We start from the raw sequence: 22,789 nt of genomic DNA, 5'->3' as shown, positions 1-22,789 counted from the left end.
GCAGAAATGAAACTGAGGTATTCTGAGTTAATTTACTTCTAACCACCATGCAGCGAGTGCAGCACTTAACAGCTACCAGACATTTACATGTGGATTTCTGTGAGTCAGGCCTTTGGGGCCATGCGTCCATTGATATGTAAAACATGCTGGAAGGTTTTCTTTTGCACAGACCGCACACGCTGGCGTCAAGTGCTCCATCAGAATTTAAACCTTTACAGCGTCAGAGCAAGCGGGCTGTGAGCTGACCTGCTTTTTTTCCATATTGCTCACAGAAGTGTTAGTTACCCCATAAACAGAACAGCAACAAAACATACTATAACCTGTCAAAGTGGTTGGGAGAAAATTGTATCAGCAGAATGGCAGCCTTTTTACTCATGCTGTAGGCCTTTATGCCCTATTAGTTTTGGGGTAATTGTTAACAAACTGAGCTCAAGTGCATAACGTGTGCTGTGGTGCAGTTTTCAATATTGGCCAAAGCTTTATGACTATGATCATAAGTAATTCAAAATTTGACCATCTGATCTAAATCTTTCAGTTAATTTAACTGCTTTACTTCATTCCCCAAGATAACTCGTGAGGCAGCAGTGGCTGGCAGAAGAACAAACATGATGACAGAGGAACAGGGCTGTTTTGTTCAGAGTTAAAGTTTGTCACGTATGTTAGCAGTATCACAGGTGCTGAGCTAGTGGCGCATCTCTGACAAGCCAAATAGCGTTGGTAAAACCCTCATTTGCAATGTGAAACTGCTTTATTAAGTGTTTTTACCAGTTTAAAATACCTGTTCCATTTGTTTTGGAAAGGAAGAGATCTCTGTGGATAATTCAGCTCCCACTAAAAAAAACCTCGTGAACAATGAACGCTGAAGGAAATCTTATTGGGAGATATTTCAGCTGGTTGCAATCTGCAATCCTCACTGCTAGATGCTACTAAATCCCCCTAAATCTTATACACTGGACCTGTAAGTCCTAGTAAAAGTGAGCTTTATCACGACTTTTCTGGCCGGGGGATTACATCACATTCTGTGGCAAATTCATTTGTTTTGCTATGAGATGGAATAATAACATGTGCTTAATCTGTTTACAAGTATACTGTAGTACTGGTTATTAAGCCCTTAGTTCCCCAGATGTACTTAGTAAAGGGTAGATCTCTCCTATCTCTGGTGAGATCATGCCAGGAAAAATAGAAAGTGAGAGCAGCTGGTATCACCACAAGCTATGTTAGTATGATACAAATATACCTATTTTCAGTGATCAGAGACAGCCAAGGCAGTCTAAACCAGCCAGGATGCCCTCGCCACCTCACGCTGGAGCTGAGAACAGCCAGGCCAAACACTGACAAGGAAGGAACAAGGCTGAGGAGTAACGGTCCTTGCACAGCTTGTCTAAATCAGATTTGGGAGCTTGAATAACTGGCTGTATGCATTTCATTAGCGTACACCCTGCACAGTGGAGGAGGCCGCAGTTTCCAAATTAGTCAAGCAAACACATTTAAACTCCTTATCACTGTTGCACCTCTGTTCTACCGCACATGTAAAGCACCCTAAACCAACATCTGTGACCTTTGAGTTCTGTCAAGCTGGCTTGATTATTAGCTACCTCTCAGCCATGTCCAAAATTAAACGTCCTCATTTATGATAAACTTGTGAAAAGTAGTATCTACAGGGTTCCCACGAACATGAAATTTCTAGAAAAGTTACAACATTCGAAAAACTGTTTTTCAGGCCTGGAAATAGTTTGGAATTAACAGAATGTTTTGGAATAGTTTTGAATAAACATTGTTCTGGCAGTTTAAATGATATTCATAAAATTCCCAAAACATCTCTAACATTACATGTAGTATGTTGTATTTAAAATCTAGTGCTGTGCTGTGTGACCACTGATTGATCTTTGGTTTTCTATCCCCCAAAAAGAGGCACGCCCTTCACATTTGCAAAGTGCTTATATGTGCTGGTCTGCTCTACTGGCAGAAATGTGAAATATTATGGAAAAGTTTTGAAAGTCATTGGTAAAAATGTGTGGGAACCCTGTATCTAGGCTGCTGTTGCTATAATATTTTTCTGCCACAGTGCTCCTTTTCAGAATTTTGTCAAATATAGTTAGCTAATTTTATCGAAGTGATTGACTTATGTTGTTTGTTTTCACTTTGATGTAGCCCTAAGGGACTTCTTGCCTAACTCATATCGACAGTGCATCTCATTTTATTAGAGAACTCGAGCAACAAGCAAGCTGCATGTTGATTAGTAACAGCTCAGTAGATGTAAAAAAAAAAGAAAGAAACATCTGAAATATGGAAGATAATTATAGTCGTACTATCATCATTGTAAATTAAAAAGTTGTATTGAGCCATCTATAGTCTGGATGAAAGGGAGCTGTCATTAAACTTGGCTTCTTGACTGATTCATTCTCATTTTTCGTCCCCTTTTAGCTCACCATGTGTTCACAGGATTATCTAAGTACTGAGTCAATGAGCTGGGGTGTGAGGAGGTTTCTGATGGCTGAAATGGCTCAGTCAGGCTCCAAATCTGCATTAAAATTGAGCAGAGAGACTTGGACTTAATGAGCAATAACAGAAAGTAAACAGCCTGGGGAAGACGTTAATGCCTCAGTATGAGAGCGAGTGTTGGAGATGGAGAGCGTAGAAGAGTGGGTCAGTGGGGTTGGCTGGTGACGGCTGCAGTGACGGTGTTTGTTTGGTGTTGAACTCATTAAATCACACTCTCACAGCAACACAGTGCCTATCACTCGCTCTGCCTGCTGTGTTGGGATGGTTGCTGTGCTACACTGGCTGCCTCTGTTTTCAGCCCGCTGAGTGTAGCAGAGGTCACACGGTAATCCTGCTTGGCTCAGTGCAGTGCACTAATGCATAAAAAGTTTAATGCAGAAACACAGGCCACATTTACATAAAGACGAGGACTTTAAAAGAAACAGTCCACATGTATTGATAGAGGTGTATGCTGGCAGAGACTGCAAATGAACAGACCACTCATAGTCACACTTAGACATGCAAAATTAATTTTTCCTCAGGCTGTCTTTGAAAACCAGAGAGTGGGCATTGAGCCCATTTTAGGAGGCAGAAGAAGGAACAGCTTTGTTGTTGGTGTAATGTTAGTATTGACTTTGTTGTCTCTTTCATTATTGTTTTTTAAATGTACAAGGCTGCTTTCTGTTGTCCTTGTTACAAAATCTAGCCCACTGTCTTGAGTTAGTAAGCCTTTTTTCTTTCCATCTTTTGTAGGTAAAGAATATTTGCTGTCTTTTCTACACTTGAATCTCTTTTTACGGAGGAAGTCTACCCATTGCTCACACTCTGAGAACAGCTGCTATATTTCCTGCCTTTCATCTGCAAGGCCTTTGATTGTACATTGTCGCTACAATCTGTGTGTAAGGGAGAGAAAACGAAAGAGAGATCACTGCCTTAGAGTTCTTTATCACTAAAAAAAGATGTGATCTTGAACAGGTTACTTTCTGTGAAGGTTATAGTGTTTCTTCTGCCATTTAAAACAGCTAATTTTGATAAATTAACATCATCCAACCCTAAAAAAGACCCTTCTCATACCATGGTATCTGTCTATCCAAGGCCAGAATACCGTCCAATGCAAAAAAATAATTCTGTGCAGAAAGCAAGAACCTCACTTAAGGTAGATATGCAGCAAGGCTTTTCAGTTCAGAAGGTTTGCATTGTGGAAACCTTAACATGAGGTGCTGTCTTATAAGTCGCATCTTATCAACAAAGGTGCTCCACACGGCTGTTTACTTGGCTCCTGTTTTTATTTATGTTGATAATGTCCCCTGTCATATTTCTGACATGTTGATGCATCTTTATACTGATGACAAAGTTTTATATAAAGCTGCATCTAATTCGGTTACTTTTCTGTCAACTCTTCGGTCTAATTTTTACCATTTTACAAAGAAAGAGCTCTTAAGAACAAAACTGCATAAGGCCCCAATAAGAGAGTGTGTTTTGCAAGTTGTGAAATGCAAGGTGCATCACACTGCCTTTGTTGTTGAAACCTGCCTTGATCAGACAGAGCACTTTTTGCAGCTTGCTGCATCTTTTTATATATAATTACCTCTCCTTAGCTTAACCTCTATTTTGCTGTAAAGTAAACTCACAGATCTGTACACTAAAATCTGGATGAAAAATGTACAGATTATCCATTGACGATAGGAGGCTGTTTCCATATATTGCGTTGAAAACAGGATAGTAGAGATTCATGTAGGAACATGAGACCCTCAGAAAGAGGAGAAATCACAGGAAGTGCCATGAGCTAGTCCTGGAGCTTCGTCTAGATGCAGCTGTTTCAAGGCTTATTTTAGGATGAGTCAGAGACAGTTTGACAATCTGCTGTGAATCGTCAAGCCTGATTATGGTTCATAAAATCTCCAAAAGTTGCTGAGGCTACAATTTGTTCAGATATGTCTTGCAGCTTGCTTAGGGTGACATTAAAAGCAAGCTTACGCCAGTTTAACACAAACCACGTATGCTACTACTTGTTGTCATGGTCACCACAACCCTGCTGTTTGACTGAACAAAAACATCAATGACGCCAGACACTTTTCTACTCTGAGGTCTGAAGTTTTTTTTTAACAAGAGGTGTTCAGGGCGCTGCTGCACAAACCCAAAGCACATAGAGCTAATGAGGAGCTCAGCAAGACAAAAGCCACAAGCAAAACGCTTCATTCTCATTAAAAACTATTGCAAAAAGCAGCCCAAAATGTGCTCTGTCTGATCGGGGCCTAAGAATACGTTTGTGGAATTTTCCAATGAAAAATCTCTTGCTTATATTGACCTGTCAGTCACATGGAAATCTGGATTGACTCTTAATGGTTTACTATATTAGCAAACATTTTCTCAGAGAAGTCAAAGCCAGAAACAGGTTTTGCCCGTTTATGTGTCTACACACACTCAGGCCCAATCATCCTCATCCTCATCATCATCATCGGCCTGCAGTCCACAGCAATGATGTCATTCACATCCACAGATCTGCCTGCAAGGCTAGATCAGCATTCACCAGGCTGAACTCTTTTCTCTCATTATCTCTACATCACTGTCTCTCTGCCTCTCATTTGGAATTACTCTTTCCATGTTTCTTTTTTGCTCTATTCCTTAACCACTCTGTGTATCATCTTCTCGTGCTCATTTTCTCTCTGTGCTTCATCCCTGTGCTCTGTTAGCTGACCTTATTCTACCCGCACGTTTTATGTTCCTCTTCCCCGCTGGCTTTTTGGGGGGTTACAGACTATTAGTGTCTTTCAGGCAGATGTCTTGGCTTTACTTTGCTTCTTATGTTCAGTCTTTGATAGTCTTCTTCTCTGGTTAGTGTCATTGATAACTGAAAATTCTGCATGGTGTTAATAACCAAACCCTCTCCCAGTGCCTCTGGGATTATTTGATTTGCTGCCTTTTCTGTTATTTCAGCCTAGTCCAACCAGAAGCTCAGTACCTTCCCTTTAAAAGGATTACTTGAAGCTGGAGGTGTCATCAGGTGGTCAGAGTATTGTATTCTCGGATGTTAATAGTCTAAACTGGCCTACGTGGACAGTTGTGGTTGTGTTGAATTTGATTGTGCATGCGGATGACACAAAGTGTAAAGCCTGTCAATACTGGATGCTTTAAATTTACTGCATTACTTGTTGATAAAGGGATATTGTGGGCTTTTCTATCCCTTCCTTTGCTCAAAGACATCTCAGATAAAGAACTGCTTTGGAAAAAGCCTTTGCCTCCCATTTACCAAATCAACAATTTCTGTCTCCAAAGGGGAAATGTTTAAGCATGGTCGACACCACATTGTTTGACATAGTGCTGTTTATGATTCTCCATCATATTTGTTTTCTATACTTAGAAAGGGGCTGGTGAGGTTGGGATATTTTGATCCAGGGTCAGGCAGGGATAGAGGCCCAAATGGACCAGAAGGAAAACAAGACATGTCTAGACCACAACCGTAAATGCTATTTACTGCATATTTTTACACATAAGCCTTTAAATGTGCTTTATAAAATCCAAAATCAGGATAACATTGGCCTTAGTGCTTGGATAAATTTCGACTAATTGGTACCTTTTCTTTCTACGCAATGTTTTTAAGTGTGAGTGTTGTCGAAGCCAGTATGTCATTATATAGAAAAAGACTTGCAGTTAAATGTTGTTAAAACACAGGAGGCCATGTTGGTGTTGCAGTTCAGGGTTGTCTGACACAAAGCGACGAGGATGTGTGTATGTTCCTCTGGATTGATTGGACTCTGTGTATCAGATTATAAATGTGTTTATAAGGATATTGACCTGGGGCTATCCACAGATTATGACTTATCTATACTAATCCAAGGTGGGGGGATGGACAGGTAGTCATTATAAAGGGAATGGGTTACAAGCAAATGCATTACCTTGATCAGAATGTGTTGAAACCATCTTGGTGAGGTGATAATTAGTGTGTTTAACCTCTCCCACCCCCCTCCCTACCATAGACCCTTTTTTATCTTTATCTTTTTTTTCTGAGGGAGCAGGTGATCTTGAGGGGGAGATGGTAGGTCAATACTTTATGCCAAATGCAAGTGGTATACATTATCTGAAAGTTGGAAAACTGAAGATAACTTTGAAATGCACAGCACAGCACTGTTTGTCAACTAAAGAAGCCTAAAGAATATTTTAGAGAAATCTGTGCTGTGATTTGGTTAAGTAATACTTTTGACGTGGAGATTTTTCCAAGAATTGCATTGTATAGCAATTGGATGACGGGCGCTTCTCTTTTGGAAACTGCTGAGAATCCCCCTTATTGTCAGTGTACCTATAAAAGCCATGCATCATCTAAATGCTCCAGTTATCTAGTTTGTGGTTGTAAAGTTTCATAAGGCTGTGATTATCCTAGAGGTCATAATAAGTCTTCTTTTACAGTGAGGTTTAAGGACCCTTGTATGCAGAAATATTCCGATACAGTTGGTGAAAAGAACACGTTTTTACTGCCTGAGAAAAACATCTTGATTTTTTGCCGAAAAATTTCATGAGATTTGCAAAAAGCGAGCATGTCTAGAAAGGGGACTCCCATGGGTACCCATAAAAACCTGTTTTCATTTTCAGAAATCTTGAGTTAAAAGTTCAGGGGACGCCCATGAAAAAGGCCATACCAGTTTATCACTTGCCAAAATTTGGCCTAACTTAGGAGCTTTATTGAACCCCCTTTCCCGCAAGCGAGCCAGTGGATTCTCCAGGCCTTCGTGTTGCATATGATACCAGCAACCTATTCACTCTAGCTCTAGAACAGCCTGCTACAGCAGCTGAAAGACAGTAAAGTCGGCTGAGGACACCAGTGTCCAAGGGGGAGTGGGCGAGGTTAAATGTCCATTAATGTACTGAATAGAAGACATTTATTGTGTTAGTTAGTGACAGATACTTTGGATTTGATTTTTCGAAACCACACTATAATTGATATGGGATGTTCACATGCCAGAAAAAAAGCCGTTATAGTAGTAAATACCAGCATATACCAGCTGTTACAAGGGGTGAAAAGGTCATTGTTACTGGGTTTGTTTGACTTCACTTGACTAGAATTTAGACCCTGCAGCGCTTACATAAAATATTTTAATGTCTCAAATAGAAATATTTGATTGATGTTAATTTAATCACACTGCACAACCGCGTTTCTGTCTTGCTTTCTTGTCAGCTGTTTGGATGAAACCAATTTGCCCTCATGTTGAAATGCAATGTGTCATCTTTGTTTCAAAACCCCAAACAAAAAGACAATGCAGCATACTTAATTGGTATATACTGAAAGTCCTGCCCGCCCGGTTTTGTGAAAATCTTTTTCTCCCTGTTCGACCGGCTGAGCGCCTGTTCGTCAGCTACACTCTCAATGCATCTTTCACTCCATCAAACTCTATAGAATTTACAGGCTCTACCAGGAACTCCCTTCTGTTTTAAGAGAAATGCCAAACTCCCTCATGAGGGGAGGGAGCTGCTGTTGAAAGTGATTTGTTGTTGTTTCAGTGGTTTGAGGGGGTGAGTGCTTGGAAGTTTTGGTCTCCCGGTATTAAACACAAGACTGGTAGATTAGACTGTTGGCTCATGATGGCATGGCAGATGGCCAGAGTCCTGTCAGGCTGAATTTATAGTTTTGGGATTGGCCTTTCTGAAGATACGGATGAGAAGAGAAGGTAAACGCCAGAGATTGTTCCATAAGATAAAGATTGGGGGTGATGTGTGTGCATGTTGCTGCTAAGGTTTTTCATCCAAGAAAATCAACAAAACCACACTCTTATTAATATTAATAACAGAGGGGGTTTGTAAGGAGGTTGGTGTTGGTAGGTGATTGTATTTGTGATGACAGGAATAGATGTAAGGTTGAAACTGAACGTGGTCATTTGGTAAATTAAATCATCTTTTCTAGCCATATTTTGACCACTCTTTCGCATGACGAGTCACATTCACCCATTTACGCACACATTCATGTACTGGTGGACAAGGCTACTGTGCAAGGTGCCACCTGCTGCTCAACCATTCACACGCACTTAAAACAGCAATAAGGAGCAATGTGGGGTTTAGTATCTTGCCCAAGGACACTCGACATGTTGAATGGAGGAGCAACGGTCAACCTTGCAGTTAGAGAATGACTTGTAATTGTGAGTATTGGCTGTATTTAGAGCTTACAAGTGATATTAATGCTTCAAGCCAACGTGAAGGCATTATGTTTTCGGGATGTCTGTCTGTCCAGTTCTTGTGAACTTGATATCTCGAGAACAACTCAAGGGATTTTTTTAAAAATTTGACACAAACATCCACTCAGACTTAACAGTAAACTGATTAGATTATGGTGGGCAAAGGTCAGGGTCACTGTGACTATGCATATGTCTCATTCTTTTGAATGCAAAGTCTCAAGAAGGCCATGAGTGAGTTTCCTCAAATTTTGTACAAACATCCTCTTGGACTTAAAAATGAACTGATTTGGATTTGGTGGTCAAAGGTCACTGTGACCTCATAAAACATGTTTTTGGCCATAACTCAAGAATTCACATGCTACGTATAAAATATTTCATACAAGCTTCTAATCGGATTTCATAATCAAGTGATCATATTTTATAACCAAAGGGTCAAAGGTCAGTTTGATTGTTACATCATCAACTTCAGATTCTAGTTTTGTGTTTAACTTGTGTTCACATATCATGCGAGTGTAACAGTATGTGAGAAGTCAGTCGGTGCAATTTGAGCTACTCCCTTTCCCTACCTCCTCCTTCGCTCACATGATCTCACTATGGCTACACGAATATTTACAGATCATGAGGACCCCGACCTTTGCATTGCTGCATGCTTGTGATTTTGCTGTGAACTCATGCTGCAAAGTATCCTGCAAACACATACTCAAAAACATCAACCAAATCTCTTAAGGGGTAAGGAAATAATGTCATTGTGCACAGGTAGAACAGGTTATCTCTGGCTTCTTAGTCAGTTTGGCCAATGTCAATTAGCCTGCAGCATAATCAGTGTTGATTCAACCCCATTAATAGCTTATCCCCCATCATGCCTCACTGCCTTCCTCCATAATAACATACACAGTCCATACCATCCCCCCTCCTCGGTGTTGCTTCCCTCTCTCCTGTGTCCATACACACATTCACTCACACACCAGTAAAGTCACTACTATAACTGTTAGGTGCATTAGATGCCCTTACATGAAGGACAGAACGTAATAAGCTGCAGAATGTTAACATGTAGTTGGATGTGTCTGATTGGAGTCTCCCTCTTGCATATGACTAATTGTCTATTTTGTTAGCATGCTTCAGATACTTATTGTCCTCCTGGTGTTTTCAGTTATTTGTTCTGCTTCGGACATTACATCAAAGAGCCTCCGAATGTCTCTTCAACTCCAACACGCGTCTGAACAGAGAGCTTCCTCTTCTGTCTGACAATGACACATTTCCTTGCAGAAGCCACTGATTCAGTCTGCTCTTTGCAGACTCAACGAGAGCTTAAAATAACCTCCAGTATGATTTAACCCTTTGGGGGGTCAGTGCTTCTGCTAATGGGATTCGCACTCAATCAGGATTGACAAGCCAGCTGCTAACGTGTAGCATGGAAAATAAGAGTTTTAGCCCATGTCCTGCACCTCCTGTCTCTAATGTGTTCTGCCAGTCTTTCATTTTGTGATAATTTCCCTCCCTCTATTTTCCTCTTGTTTATTTTCTCTTTAAGTCTCTTTCTGCTTCAATTTGATTTCCTGTGCTGCTTCCCTGTGCTCACATGAAAGGGAAATAATTTCCCTGTGATGATTTTGTGTTTGAGTGGAGATCAAATATAATCACAGCGAGCCAACATTATATGCTCATAGCTGTGATGCTGGATTTGCCAAATAATACACTGAATAAAATCATTCTTAAGGGATTGTTATTATTGTAAATATGCCTGTAACTAGAGTATAAACTTCTCCTGTGGTAGATGATGTGGGTAAATACAGGTTTCCTAAACTTCAGCCTTATAATAGGTTCAGAGTTGAATAACATTAAAACAGAAACATAGTAACAATCATAAGTTAAACCTTTTTTCTTAACTTTTTTGTCAGTACCAAGATTCTTGCATCTTATTTGAATGTAAAACATGAGCAAATCTGGTGTTACTATTAATCTCTCACACTGTAGTTGTCCTCTAAGCATCTGTACACCCAAATGTTTACAGAATCTACGTTATCTGCAGTTTGCTACGTGGGGAGGGTGATATTTTAACGCAGTTTGAGAGCTTCTGCCTTAGTATAGATCAGTGTCCTGCATTGATCTGAATTTCAAAGACCTGCTCCTGAACAGGAGCTGCAACATGCATTATTGCACCCACCCTGCCACCCTCACACATAACCAGTTAGTTCTGTAACCTGACCTGTCAACACAAGATGCACAGCCCGACCCCAAACCACAAAACCTATTAAAACCATGCGCTGTTCAATTAATTTGGTTAGGCAGCACTTTTAAAGTGGTCATTTTTGGATATTTCATAAATGTGAAACTAAAGTACTTAGAATCTGTTGGTCGACCCCTACCCAAAATACCAACCTTGAATCTTCAAAACCAGTGGGTCACATCAAAGTAGCTACGTTAATTACTTTTAAACAGTCTGTGGTAGAGATGGGGCTAACAAAGCGAGAAACATTGGATTCTGCAGTAATTTAGGTGGTAACATGAACTTAATCTCTGGCTCTCTTTGTGAGGAGATGGACTGCATTTCTCGGAGGGGACTTGTGTTTTTTGTCCACGGCAGTTATAAGGGAGTGACAGGTGGAGGAGGCCGAGCACAGCTCTGAGGCACGGATAATACAATCTGCTGGCTGATGTGAGTGTGCATGATTTTTTTTTTTTGGGATTCAGTGGCCCTGCATACTCTAGTCTGAGGATATTACTTCAACGTGCAGGATAACAAATTGGCGTGAAGCTATCGATTGTCATTGAAAGTGAGGCTTCAGGACTCGGGGTCAGAACAGAATCCAAGTGTAATTTTCCCGCATTGATTTGTTTTCATTATCTGTCTAAAGCTATCAATTCTCTCTTTAGTTTTCATAACTCTGTATGATATGAGAGAATGATGTTGGTTAGGGGAGAGGAAAAAGGTCAGACTCTGCTCGTGTCTTTGTCTCCCCTGCAACAGAGTATGTGATGATGTGTTATACTGCAAACAACTGCAGCTGAATTACCATTTCAGAGAGGCCAAATTGTTAGTGATCCTGAATATTATTCAAGAATGGTTCATTATTGTAGTCCCTCCGGTTGTGTTTGTTTTTGTGTATGCAGCCACATGAAAATGTTGTCCTTAACAGCTTTTACAGCATCGAGAGCAAACATGAAGTCACCATCCTCAGTGGACTCAATGAATTTGTAGTGAAGTTTTTCGGACCACAAGGAAGTAAGTGCTCTCTTTTCTGATTTAACACTTTTTTTTTTTGTCCTGACACTTTAAACAAGTTTCCTAATTCTCTTCTGAATCCACACTCTGGCTAATTAATGTGCTCCAGAAAGTGGCTGTAGTATTTAGAGTGTATTTTCATGTGGATTCCAAGAAATATGAAACAGATTAAGGAACATTTATTTGTGTGTCCTAAATTTGGGTTCTTGAAACACTCGCGTTAATGCCTCCTCTCTTATGTATGATGGAGGATTAGGGCCATGTTAAAGACAAAAAGAAACTTAGATTTTGAGAAAAAAACGTCAAAATATTACAAGAATAAAATTGTAATTTCAAGAATAAAGTGGAAATATTAAAATCATAACATTACAAGAATAAAGTCATACTTTTATGAGAAAAAAGCCGTAATTTTATGAGAATAAACTTGTAATATTACGACAAAAAGTTGTAATTTTACAAGAAAAAAAGTCATAATTTTATGAGAAATTTTTTTTCATTTTTTTCATAAAATTATGACTTTATTCTTGTAATATTACAAGTTTATTCTCATAAAATTATGACTTTATTCCCAAAGTCTCTACATTTTTTTCCCTCTGAAAAAAACTCTGTCGTACTTATGAAACATGTAACATAAATCAAACTGTTTATATGTCCACAATCACATTGCTGTGAAACTGATAATCTGACCACATCTGATGTTTACTTAAACTCTAAACAGAGCATGAGGTGATAATGAATGCTATCCTGAGGTCAGCCAGCACAGGAATCAGTCATTCTCCTGTGTGGAACACAGATTTATTTGTCATAGTGTCATGCAGCAAAATGTGCCCAGGCCTCATGGGCTTACACAACGCTACAAGCATAGCAAATAAGTGCAAGACCATTATGAGAGCGAAAGAACAAATATTATACACCTCCATGCATGTAAGTCAAACAATGTCAAAGCAAACATTTACACAGTCTTGTTACTCAGACATTTTACAGCCATAAAGCATAACTTAAGCCTTATAAACATGGGGCTAGTACCACCTGGGGACCTGTGGTAATTTGTAATTATTGTGGAGGTCGTCTGTGATCTTAGTCCCATGTGAATATGCCATGCCCATAAAATTTCCGCTGCAAATTACCCACCATATTTCACTAAATGCTGAGGTGGTGTGATAATATTAGTCCAGTGGCTGCCATCCCATGTCACCACATACTGCCAGTTTGTGGTGTAAAGAGAGGTTTGTCACAGCAGGCCAGGAACGTAAAACAGATTGAAACCAGGCCTGAGGCCACAGAGCGTAGAACAGAGGAGCCAGGCTTGAGGGGAATTTGGATGAGGAGAGTGGCCTCATCAGCAGGAAATACTTCTTTCGTGCGCTGCTCACAACATCTGTCACACTAAAAAAACCACCAGCACTTATGCATCAGTAGAGAGAGGAAGTGGATTTTTGACCCTGTTTATGATGCCTCGTAACCATGACAAATAAAACGGCACTGTTGTCTGCCCACATGCGTGTGCATGCACATGCCCACCACCACTCATTCTCAACAAGTGTGTTTTCAGCCTTCGACGTGCTGTTCAGTTTCAGCGCCGCACATAAGGGTCCTGTTACACACGGGGGAGAGCACCACACACACACACACACACACACACACACACACACACAATCTCATTCTCTCCCTCTTTGATGTCAGTGTATTATATGAAGTGATTTGGAAGTAAAGAATTCCCCTGGGCTGAAATACATAACTGCATAAGATAAAAGAAAACGGCAAAGGGAAGTGGAATGTGTGTAGCTCATTTCTCAAACGGCCCTCTCTCTGTTGTGTTTCTGAGAGCGGAGAAAGGAGTGTAGAAAATTGATATAACCCCACAGTGTCTATATTCATCGGAATGCATAAAAGGATGGAATATGATGTTCAGTGGAATGAAAGTCTCTCCACAGTCTTATTTTTTTGTGTCCCCTCCTCACATACAGCACCGTACGAGGGAGGCGTGTGGAAGGTGCGAGTAGATCTTCCTGACAAATATCCTTTCAAATCGCCATCAATAGGTAGGAGTGCTGCTACCACGTGAAGGATTGTAAGATCACTTTTTTGGGAGGTTCAACTCACTTTTTATTCAAACTTTTCTTTTTTTCTTCCTTGCGTTTTCAGGATTCATGAACAAGATTTTTCATCCCAACATTGACGAAGCGTAAGTTGATTTTAGTCCTGTTTTTCTAAGTGTCAGAATTAAGTGGATTATTGGTATTAAAGCTTATCTAATGACATTTGTTGCCATATCATGTTGCTGGCCTCTCATATAAGTTGAAATCGTCAGTATTTTCAAAGTTTTCTGTATTTCTTTTCATGCTTGAAGGCCTTAAAATAGTAATAATAATGATATTTAATAATAATAATAATAATAATAATAATAATAATAGTAATAATAATCATAATAATATAATAATAATAATGATAATAAGCTTATGTTGTGAACTAAACTTTCAGCAGCAAATGACACAAATATTGAACCTGGCCAAGCTCGATGTTTTCCGGTCCGCCCTGTAATCCACCGCTTAGAGGCCAGATTCTCTGACGAACATGGTCTGTGAAGGTGATCTCTAGGAGGACCTGATGGACTGGCTGAACCTGTGCCTCCTCCCCAAATAGGATAGTCTAGTATCAATAAAACCTTTCTCACGAAAAAATACAGGTGCATTCATTCATCACCATGAAAAGACAAGGTATAAATACCAGAGGTAAACTGGGACAAGTTCCATGTTTACAGTACAAGTATATGCATTTCAATACAACACACAATGGACAACAGGTTAAATAATGTATGAGGTAAACTGTAAATATATGTGACGCGGTCACATGATGTTCCACATGACAAGAATCACTTGAATTCTCTTTAAAACAATTGACTTTCACATAAGTTTTAAGGGCTGCAAGGGACACATCACTCCTGTAATCAGCTGCTTTTACAAAACAAAAAAAAAACAGCCTAACTGACTTGTTGACATACTTGGTGAGGAAAAGCAGACTTGAGGGGATCCAGCCGCTGATCTGGGCCACGCATGACGCACAGATCATCTCTCCCCTCCCTTTGGCTCTTCTAACTCAGTTTTCTTCTCCATGTCCCAGGTCAGGGACAGTGTGCTTAGATGTCATCAACCAGACATGGACAGCCCTTTATGGTGAGTGGCCCAACTGCGTACGTGTCCATATTAAGTTTCCCCCACTGGGGTCTGTGTGATTATGTGCGAAGAACTTGACACAGTGCCATCGACACCAAAAAGGTGACTGCAGCGCACCCACCCCTCGCTGGCAAGCATGGCCACATTAGGCAGTGGTGCACAATTGGCCCCTAATCTACTTAGTGAGGGGAGAAGTGAACACTAACGAGGTAATACCGTCACCCAGCAAGGTCAGGAGACATTCACCTTCGACAGGAATGATTTACTGTCCGTCAGCTGTGAGAGACAGCGACACGCTCACATGATTGTACATATTGTTTGTCACCCAGTTGCTCCTCTCGCTGTCACTGTGTGTCCCTGTGCCCTTCTCCCCATTTCCCCGTTAATTTCTCATTACAGACCCTTCACAGGGCTAACATTGCTGTTGAGCAATATAAATGACTTTACAGTAATATCCCTAGCAGATGTTCCAGCATCCCTCCCTATTTATTTTCACCAGTGATCCTGATATCACTCAAATGTTACCTCCCTAAATGGTATTTAAGCAGCTTTAGGATGAATTCTGATTCTAGTGTTTTGTTATGAAGAGAAAAAGATTTGCTTGAAAGTGTCAAGTGACGAAGCTTTGCCTGTTTTGTTCTCTAGAATCAAGCCAAACCTCGGCGAGTATCTCATTTGTGTTGTTTGTTCCCACATGTAACGCTGCAGATTTTGTTGTTTGGAAAACAGAAAATCAGACTGGACAAACACGGAGAGAATAGACCAATCAACAGAGCCTCGGCTGTGAGGATTCTCGACAAAGCAAGAGGGAACAAAAGCAGCTGATTAAATCACCTAAACAGGATCATTCTGAATAGATAGACCCTAAGTAAATATTTGTTTTTCCCAACTTGAATGGACTGAACAGTGACACCTAGGAGATGAGAGCAGGACTGCAGGTTTTTCTGCTAGGCCTCAGCTCGGAGAGAAAGCTGAGGCCTGCTAGCAGAGAGCTAGTGAAAGGGATTAGTGTTGTTGTAGCTTCTGTGAGGCTGTCAGGGGGAGGATTTTACATTTGTGGTCTTGTTGCTAGCATATACATCTTCCATCTTTGATCTTTTTTGTATAGCCGTCATTGTGTACATTGATTACAAGCTTTCTTGTGACAAAGCAGCAGCAGTTTTATATCAGACATATAATGGGCAGAATACTGGGTGAGCGTTTCTCCATCAGGTTCCTTCAGATTAATGGTGGGATTTCAGAGATGCCTGTGTGCAGGTCCTTAAAAAATCTTACATTTCTTTTATAAATATTGGGCCTAAAAAGTCACGAAATAGTCTTACATTCGAATTTGAGAGGTCTTAATTGCCACAAACATATTTAATTGCCATCTTTCAATTTCTTTTTGTCAGTGTGTCAAGCTTTTCGGCGTAAAAGTCCACATTTCAGATGTTGCAAGTCTTTCAGCTGCTGAACCCTATTTTACTTGCACTGACCTGCTGGCAAAATGTTGATTAACCTAACTCACTATAATGATATAATATTATTCCTACATAAAAATCTGCTAAGGACCACATTCCTACCTTTACACTTACCTACGATGCTTGAATAAGAAAAATATGATTTGTCCAAATTGGTCTTTAATTTGGTTGAATTATATTTAAAAGGTCTTCAACAACATTCATTTAATTGTCTGATACATGTAGACACCCTGTGACAGTAACTGCCATTAAATGAACAGATTATTTAATTGTCTTGTCACTTAATTCACTCAGTTGCCAAAGTGTTAATCTGTTGCTTTTCTCCCGCAGACCTGACCAATATCTTTGAGTCGTTCCTGCCCCAGCTGCTGGCTTACCCAAACCCCATCGACCCCCTGAATGGAGATGCAGCTGCCATGTACCTTCACCGGCCAGAGGAGTACAAGCAGAAAATCAAAGGTTCAAACGAATCAAAATCTGATGGGCATAGATCCCAGATCCTTTAGATTCTTAAAGGGTTTTCATTACAAGCAGACTGAAACTGTGCATGCGCAAGGAGACGGCTCTTTAAATTGTCAGAATTTCATGTGGGAAAACTCCTGGAAGTAAACAAAAAATAAACAAAGATCAGTCTCCTTATGCAGCACTTTTCAGTTTCACAACTGAGGGACAGCTACACAGGTTGTCATTATTTATTACGTACTTTGCGTTTGGCACTTTGGACAAACAATACAATTAAAAAAAGACGCACAGCTGTGGCTGGAAAATAATGTGTTGATGCACTGAAGTTGCCAAAGGCGCAGATCAAGACAGTTCAGGAGGAGGCGTGCCATAATCCTCCTGAACTGTGACAACAGCCAAAAGTACTTCCAAAGATCCAGTAGGAAGGCTGAGGTCTTTAACACAGCCTGTCCCTGTGTGGACTGATGTGAATAGAGAGCGAAGGCTCTTCTGTAACCGAAGTAGACACACAGGCAATGTGCAGCAGGCTATTAAAGCTGATTTTATCCAAAAACCCAACCTCCAGTGTAAATGCTGTGAACACAAATGAAACACAAAGGGTTCCCACAGTCATGGAAAACGGAAAACGGACGGAAGGTTTTGTAATTTTGTTGTGTGTAATGAAATTGTTACAGTAATTTTACGTGGATAACCCTCCATCTATTGTATCACAATGGCACATTCAGTTTCTGCCACTGCTGACGTAACATAGCTCTAACATGCATCAATGTGTGAGAACATTTTGTTTATCACGAATGTTTCTTTATTTTCTCCCCATATCCAGTCTCTTCCTTCATTTATGCCCGCTTGCTGAAATTATTTTTTAATAGAATCTGATGTGATTAAAAAATGCCAGGCAAGTTGGGCAAAATTATTTTATTATGGTTCCTTGAAAAGTCACGGAAAAGCTTTGAAATTGTGTCTATGAATATGTGTGGGAGATTAGAACACAAGTAAACATAAAAGCTCCAGGGTTAGACCAATCTCCACAATGCAGTCGTCAAAACACCCTTACTTTATTGCACATCTGGAAAAAAAGCCCTTTCCCCCAAATTTATCGCGTGACATAATCTAAGTAATTCTGATCACTATTCTCAACGAGTTTTGGCTCTGACTATGCTCCGTTTCTCTCTTTTCTCTTCTCTTCTTCCCTCCACAGAGTACATCCAGAAATATGCAACAGAGGAGGCTCTGAAGGAGCAGGAAGAGGGAGCAGGCGACTCTTCATCCGAAAGCTCCATGTCGGATTTCTCAGAAGATGAGGCCCAGGACATGGAGTTGTAGTGATAGGAGGGCTCCCCCATCCCGCCTCCTCCTTTAACCCCCACAGAGACTATATTTGATTTCCTAACCATGAGAAAGCAGACTTATAATATTCATATTTAAACAAGTTGATTTTTTTATTATTATTATTATTATTATTACTACTAAACAAGGATTTTTATGGATATCTAGCCTTTGGTGTGTTTGACAGACACCCCTCCCGTTCTGTAGCTGTTTCTCCCCTGCTCAGATGTCGCGATTGCTCTCGCGCTCCCCCCTCCTCATCTCCGCATTTTTAAGGTGTGTCATGTAGGCAGGAAATCTCCCAATGGACATCTCATTTTTTTTCCTCAAATTTGAAAATATAACTTTGCAGTTTGACCAGAATCTTGATTTCCTTTGTTTTTCCACAGTGCTAATTGATTCTGACCAACGTTTGTTTTTTTTCTCCACAACAGAGCTGCTTAGGTCTTACTTGCCTGGGTGCACAGCTCTACAATATTATTAGTGTTTTTTAGGCACACAAGCGCACACAAGGTGACACAGCACACCTTCTATAAAAGTACAAAAAGTGTAGTGCCATTATACACTCATAAATCAACCTTGAATGCTTCCTAAGCGTGTTTTTCAACTATTTATTGAGACAATTTAGTAAAAAATATGCATTTCTTTGATGTTCAGTTCAGTTGCTTCCTTGGCATGTTACTTAACTTTTTTGTTACTCTTCATTGCAGCTGCCTGTGTCCCTGTGCGGCGCAAAATAAAGGCTTAACAAGGTCAGATCTTGGAAAACAAATTGATTAGACATGTCTTGTTACAGGGCGAGTGACGATGTGGTGACAAAGATGCGTTAGGTTATTTGGAGTTGATTTGTGGAGCTAGCTGCATAAAAAGAATGTGCATGAAGGCAGTGAGGACTAAAGTGGCGTTTGTGGAGATCCTGGTCAGACTCATTTGGTATGATGGGAACTGAAAATAGACGGAGCTACCCTTTAACCATCTAACCATAATTTTTCATGCAGTTTGTACTAGTTTTCTGCACCAAACATTCTCAGTGTGCAGGACGCCACTGGCTCTCAGTCACCTGCTTTAGTGTTATTGGTCAAGATCAACTTTTCAGGTGGAGAAAGAATCGCCTATTCTGGTAAATTTAGAGGATCAGCACCAGAATTCATTTAAAATGTAGTTTAAACAACGACAGAAAATGGTCATATGGTTAAAGAGTGGATCAGAGTAAAAATAAAGTGATTTTATAGAAGATTCCAGTTTGTGTCGTATCGGTCCTCCTCACATTCCACTGTTACCTGGAGTTTGCTCCCATGCATGCCCTTCATATTGGTCCAACCTGTGGTTTGTATCCCGACTGCATCAACTGGACTCCCGCACTCTATTTGGATCACTATTTTGAAAAAGATTACAAAATAAGAACTCAATGTAGCCCAATTTTCTTTGAGGGGAATTAATTTGATCTGTACAGATTTGACTTCTTACCTAAAAAGAAATTCTCTGATGTTACTCGTTGATTCTATGTGGCGGGTTAAAATGTAAATCCATGGAAAGAAATGCAATCGCAACTTTGACCTTTGGCTGTTTTTTTCTTTCTTTTATTTCCTGTACTTTTTTTTTTCTTTTTTTTTTGCCCGATGGGGGGGTCAACACATTTGGATTTTGTTTATTTTTATTTTTGTGTACAGCATCTACCTTGTACAGTGATAAGACACCTCTCTGTAGCCTCATGAAAAACTCAGTGTCAAACCCAAAAGCACTGAGCGAGTGTTACTCGTCGAGGCAAACGCGGCAGTCAAACTACCTAGAAAACCTTGAAATGTATTCACTTCATAGATTGCAGTAAGAATCACTGGTTGCTTTGTGACAGATTGTGGATTCCTGAGCTGAAACTCGGGAGGTCACCTTCTTTTTGCCCCTTCTGATCTCAACTCCCTCTTCTGTGCCTCATCACAAAAGCAATGGTGACCGTACGAAGAAGTCCCCCGAAAACCATGTTTCCAAAAAGCCATGAAAGTCAAAAGTGAATAGAAAAGCACATTATTTTTGCTCATGGAACTTTTATCCTCCTCTTTCTGCAAATGTGCGACATCTAAATGTTGCAGATAAGCGGCCCAGGGCTGAGTTGCATTGGGTTTATTTGAGCTGATGTAGGATTGTTAGACTTCTCTGGCTCAGGTTTGAAATACAGTTTGGTCGTATCTCGCATAGTGATGAACATTTTCACCCGGGTCGTGTTGGAAGGATGGAAATCATGCTAATATTTGTTGAACTGTGTTTTTGACAGGATAGCTAGTTTTTTGCCTGGTGTTGACTTCAACTAAACAACATATGCTATATGACTGTAATACAGATAGAGTTAGCTAGTTTGGTAAACTTGCCTGGTAAAGCATTCATTGCTCATCTGATTTTTTTAGTTAGTGTCTGTTGTGTGGTTAAATGTAAGATACTCCATAGATTTGCCTGCTTGTCGTCTTCTCGCAGATTCAGAGTTGTACAGATGAGTGATTTCAAACTAGGGAGAAGTTTGACCTGTAGTGAGCCTGATAGATCTAACTGTACAGAAATCTAAAGTGTGGTTCAGCCCTTTACGAAAGATTGGATTTCCTCCACAAAACATGATTTAAAACACAATTCTTTGCTTGTCATTATCAGCTCATTTGAATGGCAATTTAGAACAGAACCTTAATTTGTTTTTAATTTCCAGTATTTATCCTTGGATAATATCGGGCTAATAAATTCTATTATTCAGCCCAAGGAGGTTTTTGTACAAAGGAGGATTAGGGGGACGTTCAAGAACAAAAAAATCTTTTTATTCTAATTGAAGTAAAACTTACATCTCAAAATATTACAACTTTATTTGTAATTTTTTTTCTCTTCGATGAAGCCCTAATATTACGAGAATAATGACGTAATAGATAAGATAAAAAGACATTATTTTCGAGATTCAAGTCATATTTTTCAATTTAAAAACAAGCTGTAATTTTACGGGAAGAAAACAGAATATTACATGATTACTGTCTTAAACTTATGATATAGAAGAAACTTGCAAAAAAAATGCCAGAGAATCAGGTGACTTTGCATAAAGACCGACAAAATCCCAACAGGGGAGAAGGCATAGTGTACTAGGCTTTTTTTCCTGATATAGTATAACTTTATTCTCATTAAATTTCGACTTTATTCTTGTAATATTACAACTTTTTTCTTGAAATTTAACTCCTTTTTTCCTTCAATGTGTATTACTAGAATTTAGTCGTAATTTCTAGGAAAAAGCGTCATAATATTCAAGAATGAAGCCGTAGTTTAATGAGAAAGTCATACTATTTTAAGAAAAGAGTTGTAATATTGAGGGATTTGTAAATTACAAGAACAAGCTTGAAAGTTAATGCCAGAAAGTCTGCTGACATAGTAAACTGTATGTAGTATGACCTTGTGCTCATTGGATTCTAACTTAAATCTTGTGATATTACAACTTTTTCTCAAAATTACTCTTTTCTAATTCTCTTTTTTTTTTCTTTGTTGTGGCCCAAATCCTCCTTTGTAAATTTGAATGTTAGCTCAGGGTTAGCTTCCAGCAGGATGCAGCCATTTTAACTGTTGCAGAGCTAACTTTTGTGACATTCAGCATGTTCGAGGCAGTATAAAGCTGTGTGAATGTTTTACACGTGTTCAGTTTGTGATGATGATCCACATTTACTCAAACAGAACAAACCTGCAACCTGTGTGCAGATACCCGATCTCACATTGGCTTGTGCTGTCTCCCCAAGCTGCCTATAAATGTTTATTTATTCATTAAAGAGACCTCCTTTTTTTTGTTTTTAATCCTGGTCATCAAGCACCACTGATGTAAGTTATGGTTCAGCTAAATTATCACTGATGAGAACTTGATCTTGAGTTTTTTTGTTTTAAGTAATTCAGATTCTTGTTTTACATTTGTGCAGTATTGTACTTGAATGCTGAAAATACAGTATATCCAAGTTGAGAATTGTAATAAAATAGCACATAATGATGCAATGGTGCAACAGGGAACTAATATCTTTTTTTTGTCTTTTTTAAAAACAAGACTTTGTTTTGGGGTAAAAATCATAGGTTTGGTTTTCAGCATGATTTGCATCTGCTGGGCAATAAATTAATGATATACTCAGCTGTGGCCTGGTGTTGCTCTGGTAAACATGACAACCATCTGATATTTTCAGTGGCCTCCCTTGTTTTTTTTTTTACTCTCTGCAAATACTTATTCAAGGTCAAGAGAGATAATTACTGCCTTTGTGTTTCAGGTTGTCTTTAACTCGAGTCAAGAACTACAGAAAATGTCCTCAAACCAGTGAATGATTATGCTTTCCATTGCAACTTGAAATCTTTTTTTTTTCAAGTATGGAAAAACATGTTTATTGTGCTTTTATTTAATTTCCTTTTGGCTTTCTCCCCTCCTCCTCTTCTGCTCTCAGACCACAGGTGTACAGATAACACTGTCGTTGCAACCCACAGTCTTAAACGGCAACTCCAGATGTTATGACAGGG

At 39.6% G+C, this 22,789-nt stretch overlaps 1 protein-coding gene across 1 annotated transcript in view; it reads left to right on the top strand.

Annotated features, from left to right (window-relative positions):
- Positions 1 to 19,348, top strand: part of ube2h (ubiquitin-conjugating enzyme E2H (UBC8 homolog, yeast)) — a 28,267-nt gene extending 8,919 nt beyond the window's left edge. The window contains exons 2-7 of the mRNA XM_042511155.1: positions 11,789 to 11,865; positions 13,833 to 13,907; positions 14,011 to 14,050; positions 14,986 to 15,038; positions 16,829 to 16,957; positions 18,159 to 19,348. Coding sequence (XP_042367089.1) covers positions 11,789 to 11,865; positions 13,833 to 13,907; positions 14,011 to 14,050; positions 14,986 to 15,038; positions 16,829 to 16,957; positions 18,159 to 18,283 — 499 coding nt within the window. The 3' untranslated portion in view covers positions 18,284 to 19,348. The remainder of the gene's footprint in view (positions 1 to 11,788; positions 11,866 to 13,832; positions 13,908 to 14,010; positions 14,051 to 14,985; positions 15,039 to 16,828; positions 16,958 to 18,158) is intronic.
- Positions 19,349 to 22,789: the final 3,441 nt, after the last annotated feature.

Source organism: Plectropomus leopardus, chromosome 22 (assembly GCF_008729295.1).
Source record: "Plectropomus leopardus isolate mb chromosome 22, YSFRI_Pleo_2.0, whole genome shotgun sequence".
NCBI classification, from domain to species: Eukaryota; Metazoa; Chordata; class Actinopteri; order Perciformes; family Serranidae; genus Plectropomus; species Plectropomus leopardus.
This window is presented reverse-complemented; position numbering and strand designations above follow the sequence as displayed.